Genomic DNA, 14,650 nt, shown 5'->3' on the forward strand with positions numbered 1-14,650 from the left:
TCACCACAGGAAGTGTATGGAGAGGGTCTGCTTATTTGCATCCAAGTCCTGAATAGGTAAATAGATCTATCTAACAGAAAGTCTCTCAAAATGTTGTTTTTACAGATGACAAAATAAAACAAACTTAAAGAGCTGTTTCAGAATGTACAAGGGTTAATCTCACCAAACCAGTCAAGAAAATATTTAAGTAAAATGTTATTTAACAATTAACAAAAAATATAAACGCACACCGAAATGTTGTGGTGCAAGTTCTGAAAAAAATTAAATAGATTGCATTTATACTTTCTTTTTTGGGGGGTCAAAATTTATGCCAAAATCAAAAAGAAGATTGAAAAAATATTTTACATAAAGTAAATTAAGCCTTCAGCAGCCTAAATTCTCATCTTTTTATAATTTTTATTATTTACATTTTTTAATTATTTAAATACATTTGAAAAATTAAAGACAAAATTAGAACAAATAATATTATTTAAGGCAATTTAAATAATGTTTTAAGGTGGCACCTGAAAAAGCACCTTAAATGGAGGATTGTCTTTTTGGATCAGCCTAAATGATGAACAACACATCATAGTCCATAATATAGTTTTTAAATATTCCCCCCCTATATAATCACTGATGACAATTTAAACAATGTTTTTTGGATAAATGAGACTTAATGTTATTCCTTTTATTCATTGTTTTTCTCCATGAAGGTAATAAGAATTTGGGGTGAACTTGAACATGTGACTTATGCTAGAATACATGTAGAAAATATCTAAATATATCAAAATATATAACAAACATAACATAAAAACAAAATAATTCATCAATAATAATAATAACCATTCTAAAAATAGGCTTCATTTTCTTTGTGTTCTGTGTTTTTTGGGGGGATGTTTTCGATGTTTAATGAGGATCCTACAGAATTAAAGAGGATAAATCAAGCTGCATGATGGGATTGTGGGCGCACCTTTGTCGTGTGGAGCTCTTCCGCCGGTGTTGTGCCAGGGCAGGCGGATGGACGTACGCAGGGGGGTGTTTCGCTGTTCATCAAGATAACTCAGGTCCTCCAGCTTAGTGGAGCTCGTCGCTGCACACAGAAAAACAGCAGCTAAGCATTATGGGTAGAATCAATGCATAACAATAAGATCAAGACCAGGTAATCACAGTGTGATGATATAAACTGTGTACGCTAATAGCGCACTCTTATCAGCCAATCAGATTCGAGGACCAGAAAGAATTGTATAAATATTATAAATATAAGTTTTGACTATAGTTTTAGTTAACAATAACAAGTAGTGAAATCATGGGACCTATTATTTAAAAGTGACCACCAGCGACACCACACTGAACTTTAATAATAACTGTTTTCAAACAGGTTTCCCTCTGTCTGATATTGGAGGGAAAAATAAGATGAATTGATGTCATATAAAGAGGATGAACGTGAAACAGATGCACACTGCAGTTCCCTACAGATTCAGGTCTGGGTTAAAGATTGCTGACCGCAGCGCTCACAATGACCATAAACGTGAAACGGTGGTGGGAGAAAGATGACATCATCCCGAATGTAAATCACTGGCAGGGACCGTAATAACCACAGTAAAGAATGAATGGCGAACAGAACCAGGTCACTGAGCAAAAACACACACACAGACTAAACAATCAGAGACGTTTCTAAAGCAAAGAAACCCATTTAAATTAAAGAGAATTTAAAAACACGAAAAACGCAAACATTAAATCTCGCAATATTTCACTTTTTTCAAGCTGTGTGACAGAAGCATGTCATTCAGTGCTCAGCCTCTAATGTTCATCCATGCATCACTGTCTGAAACTAATGCACCAGCAACCTGCTCTGAAACTACTTTCTGCTCTGGATACTCACAGACTGACTGTTCTTCAGCAGCCCCGCAAACCTCAGTTTCCTCAGGGCACCTCCATGTTCAGCCATTCACATTCAACTGGTGAACCGCACCACAGCCCGAGTCTCTCTTCACTGCATCGCTGAACGCATCCACAACTGCAATCCCAATGAAAGAACGGACGGAAGAATGGAGAGAGATGGAGGAGGTCTCTCTAAATCTCTATCTCTCCTCTCCTACAGAGCGGCAAAGAAATAATCTATGATTCTCCCGGAGAAAAAGACAATGCTAATCAAACAGAGCTGAAGGAGAGTTTGGACAGGAGGGGGACGGGTGATGGAGGGAGGAGCTGGAAGTGCGGAGCGAGTGAGGGAGTGAGTGAATGAGCAAATCAGCTGCGCACCTTTCTGACATCAGGGTACTGCTGCATTTCTCATTCACATTCAGCTTTAAACAACCTCACTGTGCCACAAGCAGTACTACAGACTGGGGCTGGGTATATGGCAGAAAATCATTTTTTGACCAATTCAAGATCTCAGTTTTGAGTTATTATCATTATTATTTGTCATTTAACTAATCAATTTATCTACAACATGATTTAAGTGACGTTTTCTTTACTAACTATCTAGTTAAAGAAATATCTATTCCATGTGCACTACACATTAAGTTGTCAACATTGTGTAAATGTTAAACAGATTACTTGTGAAATATCTCTGCAGAAAAAAATGCATGTAATATGAAGGTAACAAAAAAAATAAAAGTTTCAATAAGTCAAGTTTCTAGCCATATCAGCCTAGAAAATCGCAACTTTTCATTTTCCGTTGGCCTTAGTACACATTGTGACTACAGAAGAGTCAAGTTTTAAATAGGACAAATATAGAAACTCTTTGGTAATTTTTGAGCAAGATGCTAACGGTCTAATCAGATTCAATGATCTATGCTAAGCTAAGCTAAAAGTGCTACTGACAGACGCGGAGATCGGCTGAATGGATTTGAAACGGTAAAACTCAACTCTTAGAGAATGAAAAAATTAGCATATTTTTTCAAAAGTGGAGTGTTCCTTTAAATACCTCCTTAAATATAAACATTACAAATTCAAACTTGAAATTCAATTTTGTGTTCAGTTTACCTCAATTTAAATTCAGAAACTGATTTGGAATTCAGTAATTATGAACCTAGTTATAATTACCTGCAAAAACATTAAAAATAATAATTAATTATTTATTAATACTAATTAATAAGAATGCATTCAATTGACCAATTCCAAATTCTGTTGATCTATTAATTAACCTATTAATAATAATTAACTATAAAAACATTCATAATGAATTCTTAATAAATAATACTTGTAAGTAATTATGAACCTATCAAAAATAATTACCTATTAAAAATAGTAAAAAATAATTAATTATTAACAACGAATACTAATTAATAAGAATGCATTAAACTGACCAATTCCAAAATCAGTTGATTTGATTTGGAAATTGATTTGTAATTTACTAATGATTGAACTATTCATAATATTTAACTACAAAAAACATTTATAATAAGTTTTAACTGTTAATAATTAATATCAACAAATAAGTATGCATTAAATTGATTAAAACAAAAATCAAAGTCAAAACAAAATCAGTTTACCTGATTTAAAATAACCTTTACCTACTTGAAATAATATCAATATTATGCAAATTAAAACAGTAATGTGCTTTCACATGAAGCGAAGAGAGATACAGTAGACTATTACTTTACATAATAATATTTGCCGACAGGAACGTGGGCGAAAAGAGGCTCCTGGACAACCTCATTTCATTTACACAGAACCAAAGTCTGAATCTTAAACATATTTTATCACTATAGTTTCACTGCCTTTGAAATGTGAATCTAGTTTACTCTGTGACGCCGGTCAAAGCAGCACTGTGTATCTGATGTACAACATGAATGCATATTGATAGCCCATCTGTTTTTAAAACCCAAATGTTTTTGCATCTGCATGCATGTGTATGTGTGTGTGTGTGTGTGTGTGTGTGTGTGTGTTTGGGCTCGAGTGCAAATGGCTGATAGCCAGTGAATCATTCCACAGTGGCAGAGCTAAACCTCGCTGAGAGAGAAATCGAATCAGACCGGCTTTAGTAGCAGACTGGCCCGTGACCAGCTGCGCAGATTATGCCCTGTTCCTCTGCTTTCACCGAGCAATCTGCTGTTCCTATTGTTTACATTAATTAAGGAGCCTAGCGATGAATATGCATAACTCAGATGATGTCATCGCTTGAAAATTCATGAGGTCAGATGAGTGGACCTTTTGAACCGGGTTATGTTAATTAACACGCTTGATTCATGTTGATAAGTCGTGTCTGTTGAGATGCGGGGTCAGATGCTCCTTCACTGCACCGTTGGGAAGATGTTAATCAATCTTACAAACACAGTCAGGCCCTCAGGACTCGGAGTTGTTGTTCAGCATTAATGAGTGATGTTGACAAACGAACAACACAGGGGTGAAAGTTTCAGCTGGTTCAACTGATTCAATTGGCTTTAGTTCAGCAACTATATCACTCTATTGGTCACTGTGTATTCTGAACAATATCTTTAAAAAATGTTTTTGAAAAAAGCCTTAATGCTCATTCAGGCTGCATTTAATTAAAAATACAATAAAAACCAGAAAATTGTGAAATAATTACAATTTAAAATAACTGTTTTCTATTGCAATTTATTTTAAAATGAAATTTATTTTTGTGATGCAAAGCTGAATTTTTAGCTCCAGTCTTCAGTGTCACATGATCTCCTGATTTGCTGCTCAAAAAACATTTCAGGTTGCTTTACATTATTGTAAAAACCGTGATTCAAAATTTTGGGCTAAGTAAGATTTTAAGAAATTAATACATTTACCCTGCAGAGGATGCATTAGATTGATCAAAAGTAACAGTAAAGACATTTATGATGTTAAAAAAGATTTCAAATAAATGCTGCTTAAGAATCTTAAAAAAAGATTAATCACTGTTTCCACAAAAAATATCAAGCAGCACAACTATTATGAACACTGATAATAAAAATTTAATTTACAAATTCAACTTTGTATCGCTGGAATAAAATTACATTTTACAATACATTAACATATAACAGTTATTTAAATAGCAATACAATTTCATTATTTTTTATTTATTTTTTTGTTCAAATAAATGCAACCTTAGGGGCCGTTTACACCTGGCCACTTCATGCGTTTTCTAAGATCGGATAGCTATCCGATCGTGAAAAGACCAGGTGTAAATGCCCTCCGAAACGCATTTGAGACGGATTTGAATCCGATCGCTCAAACCACTTCAGGAGGTGGTCTGGGCCGCATTCCAGACAAAACTAGACAAGTGTAAATGCATCTGGTTGTTAAAACCACATATGTAAATTGTACTCCTCCCCAAAATGCTAAAAAAATAAACGTGTGAGGGCGTGTTATAGGCTATATGTAATGTTATAGCCAGATATGACGACGCTACTGGAACACGCACCACCAGATGAGAAGCTGAGCATATATTCATTAAACCAGTGTGCAAACTATCGCAAATCAAAGTGAAAGTAAGTCGCGAACGCTTAACACACAATCATCATCATTAATAGTAGAGAAACGAAATGATCTTACCAGTGCTGTTGCCGCTCTCTCTTATTGCGGTCTTTGATTTTGAAATTTTAGCTGATGATCAATAAAATGCAGCTCATATCTGTTGCTTTCGGTGACGTGCACTCAATTAAATCTGCATATAGCGCGGGAATTGAAGATCGGATTTAAATCCGTTTCGCAAAAACACATTCATGTGACCAGGTGTAAATGGAACCGTTTTGATAAATCAGATAGCTATCCGATCTGAGAAAACGCATGAAGTGGCCAGGTGTAAACAGCCCCTTAGTGAACAAAAGAGACGTCTTTCAAAAATAAAAATCGGAATTATTCCAAACATTTGAGCGGAACTCTAAATCACAAATATATTTGAATTTATTTGTTTGGCAGATGCTTTCATCTAAAGTGACTGAATTATATATTTTATAACACATTCCCTGGGAATCAAACCCATGATCTTGGCATTGCTTGCTTCATGATCTACTGTTTGAGCTGAAGGAATACAATAATATTTTCTTTTATTATAATAAAAGGATAAATTACCATGGTAGCCCTCAACACATCAGACAATTGAAAGTGGATGCCTGACAACTTGCTACATACCTCAACAGACACTTGTGGTGCCAAAAGTGCGATTGATTATAATGGAAGCAATCTCAAAACCTTCTCCGAATTACAGCCAACGTGACCTTTTATAAGTGAAGATGTTCATGGACAAGCCACTGTCAATCACAGAAAGAGAGACAGGAAAGCATGTGGTGGCACTAAATATGACAAGATGAAGGTGAAAACCACACAAATGCACTGAGCTGTAAAATGACATACTCGCTTAAACAAACAAACCGTGAAATGAGATATGCAGAGCACTTCATAAGAAACATCATGACAGGTTATGATGTATGTTTTAAAGTGGGAGGCAAAAAATAATAATAATATGAAATAATAAGTGAGATATTAATGATGCCCACAAACACATAAATGTGGGAGAAAATAAAAAAATAAGCCAGGGTCACATTTTAAATGTAACTCAAAAGACAAAATATGTTTTGTTTAAAAACCACCAAAATTCTTGTTTGTTTGTGCTCATGATGCCTCAATCAATCAATAAACTACATGTTTCAACCGGAATTCAAAAGAAAAAATACTTTGCCTTAAAAAAACAATTACATTGAGGCAGAGATTGAATATTGTCAAAAGGCTGAATAGTTCTAGTGAAATGAAAGCAAAAGAGACAGCAGCTCAGTCGAGCCGAACATAAGCAGCCACAGCTGAGGACACCAGTGATTCCAGATGCATGGTCACCAGAGTCCTCCAGCTGTCACCAAAGAGGAAAGCAGGAAAAAATGCAAATGATCCAGAGCCACAGAGTGAGACATTCACACACAAACCCAACCAAGAACACCACCAGGGATCATTGCTCATGACCATGTGACCTTCTGTGACCCAGAGTCCTGGACACCAGCAGGAGAACCGCTCCAGTACCAACTAAACTCTCAATTCAGTTACAAATTCAATTCATCGTTTGCTGTAGTGTGTCAGTTTAAATGTCCAAACATTTGTTTTGCCATCAGTTGTAATAATCCAATGAGATGTTTGTCTGACAACAGCCAGTCTGTCTGAGGTTATAAACGGAGAGATTTTTAAAAAAATTACTTTTCCCTTGAAAAGGTAAGGGATTACTCTTATTTTTTCTGTAATTGAATTACAGTTACTTCTTATGTAACTTAAAGTAATACTTTATAGACTGTAGAACATTTTAAAGTGCAAGTTTTTTTTTAAATTGAGATTTATACATCATCTGAAAGCTGAATAAATAAGCTTTCCATTGATGCATGGTATGTTGTTATTATAGGACAATATTTGGCCGAGATACAACTATTTGAAAATCTGGAATCTGAGGGAGCGAAAAAAACAAAAAAAACAATCCTTGTCCAAATGAATTCTTAGCAATTCATATTACGGACCAAAATAAAGTTTTGATATATTTAGTGTAGGAAATTTACAAAATATCTTCATGGAACATGATCTTTACTTAAAATCCTAATGATTTTTGGCATAAAAGAAAAATCGCAAATTTTGACTCATACAATGTTTTTTGACTATTGCTAAAAAATATATCCAAGCGACAATTTGTTTTTAACATTTATACACAAAACAATACGAAGTGGCTTTAACATCACATTTTAAAGTCTAACCTTAAAATACTTTGTTGAGTTAATAAGAATATTGGTAACACTTTAGTGTTCAATTTTCACTATTAACTAGTTGGTTATTAGCATTTCTTATATTACTGGGATATTAGTTGTTTATTATTACTTAAAAGCACATATTATGGTCACGCTTTATTTAAAGTTCCAATTCTCACTATTAACTAACCATTAACTATGACTTTTGCCTTAATTAACTCCTAATTTGCTGCTTATTAATAGTTTATAAGGTAGTTGTTAAGTTTAGGGTAATGGGTAGGATTATGGATGTCATGCATTAGATGTACTTTATAAGCACTAACATTATATTATGTCTTATTCTGAAAGACCTTATTCTAAATCCTTAATCCTACCCAAAAGTCACAGTTAATGTTTGGTAAATAAAACTAATGAATGAACTAATGAAAAACTAATGGATTGCATAGTCGATATAAAAAACTGGATGAGGAGTAATTTCTTACTGCTAAATTCTGAAAAAACAGAGGTGTTAATTATAGGACCTAAAAACTCTGCTTGTAATAACCTAGAACACTGTCTGAGACTTGATGGCTGCTCTGTCAATTCTTCGTCATCAGTTAGGAACCTAGGTGTGCTATTTGATCGCAATCTTTCCTTAGAAAGCCACGTTTCTAGCATTTGTAAAACTGCATTTTTCCATCTCAAAAATATATCTAAATTACGGCCTATGCTCTCAATGTCAAATGCAGAAATGTTAATCCATGCGTTTATGACCTCAAGGTTAGATTATTGTAATGCTTTATTGGGTGGTTGTTCTGCACGCTTAGTAAACAAACTACAGCTAGTCCAAAATGCAGCAGCAAGAGTTCTTACTAGAACCAGGAAGTATGACCATATTAGCCCGGTCCTGTCAACACTGCACTGGCTCCCTATCAAACATTGTATAGATTTTAAAATATTGCTTATTACTTATAAAGCCCTGAATGGTTTAGCACCTCAGTATTTGAGTGAGCTCCTTTAACATTATAATCCTCTACGTCCGCTACATTCTCAAAACTCAGGCAATTTGATAATACCTAGAATATCAAAATCAACTGCAGGCGGCAGATCCTTTTCCTATTTGGCGCCCAAACTCTGGAATAACCTACCTAACATTGTTCGGGAGGCAGACACACTCTTGCAGTTTAAATCTAGATTAAAGACCCATCTCTTTAACCTGGCATACACATAACATACTAATATGCTTTTAATATCCAAATCCGTTAAAAGATTTTTAGGCTGCATTAATTAGGTAAACCGGAACCGGGAACACTTCCCATAACAACCTATGTACTTGCTACATCATTAGAAGAATGGCATCTACGCTAATATTTGTCTGTTTCTCTCTTGTTCCGAGGTCACCGTAGCCACCAGATCCAGTCTGTGTCCAGATCAGAGGATCACCGTAGCCACCAGATCCAGTCTGTATCCAGATCAGAGGATCACCGTAGCCACCAGATCCAGTCTGTGTCCAGGTCAGAGGGTCACTGCAGTCACCCGGATCCAGTACGTATCCAGACCAGATGGTGGATCAGCACCTAGAAAGGACCTCTACATCCCTGAAAGACAGCGGAGACCAGGACAACTAGAGCCCAGATACAGATCCCCTGTAAAGACTTTGTCTCAGAGGAGCACCAGGACAAGACCACAGGAAACAGATGATTCTTCTGCACAATCCGACTTTGCTGCAGCCTGGAATTGAACTACTGGTTTCGTCTGGTCAGAGGAGAACTGGCCCCCCAACTGAGCCTGGTTTCTCCCAAGGTTTTTTTCTCCATTCTGTCACCGATGGAGTTTCGGTTCCTTGCCGCTGTCGCCTCTGCCTTGCTTAGTTGGGGTCACTTCATCTACAGCAATATCGTTGACTTGATTGCAAATAAATGCAAAGACACTATTTAACTGAACAGAGATGACATCACTGAATTCAATGATGAACTGCCTTTAACTATCATTTTGCATTATTGACACATTTTCCTAATGAATGTTGTTCAGTCGCTTTGACGCAATGTATTTTGTTTAAAGCGCTATATAAATAAAGGTGACTTGACTTGATTTAATATTGAGAAAATATCCAGAAAAACATATGTAGTTATTTTTTATTTATTTGAAAGAATGAAAATAATTGTTTCATGTCTATCCTTGTATCATTAACTTGTCGAGGTTGATATAGGATTTAGAAAGTAATTAGTAATAAGTAATTAAATAATTTTTGGAGCATCTCTACTAATTACTAATCTAATCTAATTTAATCTAATCTAACTGTTAAAGATGTAATTAGTAACTAGTAATTAATTACTTTTTTAGAGTAACTTACCCAACACTGCTATTTAATATGAAACATTTTATTAATATATTAAATGTATTATATTATTTATATAATAAAATTGTGTTATTGTATGCCACCTATGTATATATATATATATATATTTATATATATTTATACACACACACACAGACACACACAGACACACACACACACACACACACACACATATATATATATATATATATATATATATATATATATATATAACAACACACACACTACTGGTCAAAAGTTTGGTATCAGATCAATTTTTATTGTTTAATAAATAAATGATATTTCAAAGGATATTAAAATAGAAAGCATTATTTAAAATTATAATAACATTTTGCAAGATTACTTTTTTTCTGCTTCTATACTTCTGATTAAATAAATGCAGCCTTGACAAGCACAAGAGACTTCTTTAAAAAACATTACAAGTCTTATTGATCCCAAACTTATGACCGGTAGTATACATAATAAATACATAAATCAATAATAAAGAATAAATTATATATTATTAAAATAATAAAGTTAGCAGAGCTGTATGGCAACAATTTTGCCAATTTGTTTTGACAGTGCTGAAAAATACTTTAGACAAATAAGTAGAGTTGATTGTTACTTGTGTTGGACTAATGAAATTCCAATTTTCCTCTTCCTGCCATTCCATTTCAAACTTTAATTCAACATTCTATGCGACGTGACCAATTCAATTCAAATTCACACTCATGAATTGAACAGGAGGCATTTGTTGAATGGTGGATTGCGGCCGGCGCATGTGTGCATCGCGGCAGAACCATCTGGACGGATGGATTAAGGATGCTCTAAAGTTTCTGGAAAGCTGCCTCTGCACAGCAGATGAAATCTTAACCGTGCGTCTCTGTCGAGTCTCCCAAGACCACAGTGCAAAGAAGAAGAACGGCAGAATTTCATCTATTGCCGAAAACACCATCTGCCTCTGTCTGCCTTCATCTTCTGAGAAAGAGAAGAAAGAGAGGGGCAGAAATGAAAGAACATAGGCATAGATGCTTCCTAACTGCTGCTTCATATCGATACAAGTCCTGAGAGGAGATAGAGAGAGGGGTTTGATATCTGAAAACCCCTGCAAACCCTCCACCAATGCATTGATTCAATGATTTACACTGAAGCCTTCTGCTCGCTCTGCTGGGCTTTAAAAGACTATTCAGATTCAGTAACATTATCACACTATTTAATGCATTGACACTTCAGTGCATTCATTTGTTTGCATGTTTTTTTAAACCATGGTCATGAATTAAGAAATAGCTCCCACGACTTTTTAATTTGTTCCCTGCTCTTAGTAAATCGAGGCCATGTTGTACTAATTTATTCCCTAGTTTTGATTTAATTAAAATGAGGGAACTAATCAGTACAACTTACCCACAATTTACTAAAAAGTGTGAATGGAAGTACAATTTGGACAAAATGTATTAAAACGTGGGAAACAAATGATCACAACGTGGCCAAAAATTCACTAAAACGAATGAAATAAGCACAACTTACGATTTACCAAAATTATGGAAATAATTAGTGCAAGGTCATTTTTTTAACCCTCTGAGGTCTAAGGGTATTTTTGGGGCATGGAGAAGTTTTGTCATGCCCTGACATTTGTGCTTTTTTAGTTGCTTATAAACATCTAAATGGCTAAAGTCTAATCTCACTGTAATCAGCACAAACTGGGCTATAATAACATGTGAGCAGCATGTATGTACATTAGGGGTGTCCCCAACTAAGGATTTTCATTGTCGAATCATATGTTTGGGGGCGGGGCAAAATACATTAACAAGAGTCAAGTCAGACATTCAACTAACATAATTATTGATGTTAACACACAGGGAAAATGTGTAATGAACACCTTGCAGATATAAACGGGGTAAATGTTTTATGTTTTGATGAACAGATAGCTAACACAATGTCGGCGAAACCATAACAATGAACAATTTTATTTTATTACAATAGTGCTCTGCTCTCATTATAACATTAGCCTAAAACATTAGCAGTTAATGTTCTGCATTTCTGTTTAGAGCTGCGCGCACTGAAGATGACCAGTAGAGCAACGCATTTGATAGCAAGTTTTTAATCAATGGGATTCAACTCATAATTTCATATAGAATACGCTTCGTTATTTATAACGTTAATATTAAGACTTATAGGCTATTTGCAAAAAAGGCCCGAATGCACATGAACATATCCACGGGGCTCTGAATGGGAACTACTTTTGTGGACGTGTTCTTCACGAAAATATAACCATAGTACTACAATGAAGCGCTTGACTCAAAAGCAAATGCATCTTATATCAGGTAAATAATAGATCCACGATATATATACATCGGCTGAAATGTTTTGAAATCACTTGTACCCTACCTGTTCGAAAAAATCCAGTCTGTGCCTGTGTCAGTTTGAGTCTTGGTAAAGTTTTAAATCCCTGCCGCCAAGATGCTCCTCTCTCAGTCACGGATAATAGATGTGAAACATAAATCTATAGGGGTGGTTGGATTTATTCACGCAATTTAAAATATAAATTTGAAGCTTCCTTTTCAGATTCTTACAGCTTTATCATAATAGGCTGTATATTAACTTATTGGGAGAAAACCAGTAGTTCTATGTGAAATCAGACATTTGAGCTCCCCTATATAGTCAAAATGGCATAATCAATAACACCCCGCGAAAATTCGACTGTTAGATTGGTAGTCGAATCAGGCTCCTCGAATCAAAGCATCGATTCGTCGACTATTTCGGGGTCACCCCTAATGTACATGATTGTGTTTTAGAGAAAAAAAAATTATGCGTGGTTAGTGAAAATAGTGTACCCGGGAATTTTGAGAACTGGAGCTTGTAGCCTAGAATTTTTCTTTCTAAATTATGTGAAAATCATCTTGTTTACTCAATTACAGAAAACAATATACTGATTTAAGTTTTCTAAGACACTTTTTGTTGGTAAAAGTCAAATGCTAGTAGGCGTCAACTATCATGAATATCATTGTGATTTACACCTGCATAATGAGCTGCATAATGAGCCTTTCAGTCATCTGTGCCACTGAGAGGAAGGAGTTACAAGAAAGAATGTGAGAACAAAATAAATTTATATATTTTTATGTTTGTAGTTTATTTAGAATATATTTAATTATCCCACAAAATAATTTAATATTCACTTGCGAATTTAGTTAAACAGTTTATTAGGAATTTTTTGCATCATTACTCCTTCTGTGTGGGCATATTCAAGCCGCGCGCTTCAGTGAAACATTAGAATCTGAACAGCCCGTTCAGCGCGGGGGCGTGGTTGCATTAGAAGATAATGAAGGGAGACGTGAAAGACTGGACATTGCGTTGTTTTCATATGGATTACTTTATCACAGAATATCTGTTTTCGGTGGCACTTATTTAGTTTAAAAGTAGACATGTCAAGCTTTCTATAGATATCTCTCTCATGTCTCTTCGTTGAGTATTCACTGAGTTACAGTTCATTTTAATGACGGGTTTGTAAATCAAGATCAGCGCAGACAAAGGCTGCAGACAGCACACCTTGTTTGTTATCTTTATTTTATAAATGCACAAAGTTTTGTTGTTATGTCTGTATACAAAAAAAAATTAGACCCTTTACAGATTCGATTGATGTATTGCTCTTATCTGTACGATTAAAACTGAAAGTATAATTCAATTTCTTTTCGGGGGGTTATCAGGAGAAAATGCCTCATAACATGTATATGTCTTAACTCCAAAGGGTTAATAAGTCAAGGCAACAAATTAGTACGAGGTTATGATTTAGTAAAACGAGTGAATGAATGAATTACAAGGCCCTGATTGACTAAAATTAGGAAATGTATTAGTTCAAGGCCATGATTTATTAAAATGAGATAATGAATTAGTACGAGGCCACTTTTTAAAGGGGTCATGAACCGAGGAACCATTCCCTAGATCTTTTGATATATAAGCATTCATTGTGTTACAAAAACATCCTGTGAGTTTGAGAACTCAAAACTTTGTGGTTAGTCTAAAAACAGCTTATATTGAAGGCAGTCCGCAAAAAAGACATCTTGTGGAATGTTCTACTCTATGATGTCATAGTCCGGATAAGCTCCGCCTCCGCAGAAGAAGATCAATATCACTGTTTGTTTAGCCCCACCCACCGATTAACACACGTATTCTAAAAATCTTGATAACATTATAAGTGGACCTCAGAGAACAGTACAAAATAAAAAACAGAAGCAGTTCATGACCCCTTTAATAAATCAAGGGAATTAATAAGTACGTAGGCCAAGGTTTACAAAAATTAATGAATGAGTTAGTTTAACGTGGCAATTTAGTACGAGGCCACGATTTACTAAAACAATAGAAAGAAATAAGTGCAACTTGGCCATGATTTACTACAACAACGGAACAAATTTTAGCAATTTAGCTCCAATTCAGTAAAGTGAGGGAATCAATTTGTACGAAGCCACAATATACTAAAATGAGCAAACAAATCCATTCAGTGTGACCAAGATTTACTAAAACCAAGAAATAAATGCAACTTGACCACAATTTACTAAAATGAGGGAAAGAATTGGTACAAATTTGCAAAAATTTTAAACAAATTAATACAATTTTGGCCACATTTACATTTAATGAATTATATTTTCTTGCATACTCCATAGTGTGATACTATTTATATATAAAAATGTGACTTGACTCTACAACTCCCTAG

General features: G+C 34.9%; 1 protein-coding gene across 3 annotated transcripts in view; it reads right to left on the reverse strand.

Moving 5' to 3' along the window:
• The window catches only part of tanc1b (tetratricopeptide repeat, ankyrin repeat and coiled-coil containing 1b), a 201,634-nt gene that overhangs the window by 53,677 nt on the left and 133,307 nt on the right, over positions 1–14,650 (reverse strand). For all 3 annotated transcript variants that reach the window (XR_009422458.1, XM_059500646.1, XM_059500645.1), the window contains exon 8: positions 950–1,069. Coding sequence is in view for 2 of the 3 variants with exons in the window: in XM_059500646.1 (XP_059356629.1) it covers positions 950–1,069 (120 nt within the window). In the remaining variant the exon portion in view is untranslated. The remainder of the gene's footprint in view (positions 1–949; positions 1,070–14,650) is intronic.

This window comes from Carassius carassius, chromosome 19 (genome assembly GCF_963082965.1).
Source record: "Carassius carassius chromosome 19, fCarCar2.1, whole genome shotgun sequence".
In the NCBI taxonomy this organism is placed as follows: Eukaryota; Metazoa; Chordata; class Actinopteri; order Cypriniformes; family Cyprinidae; genus Carassius; species Carassius carassius.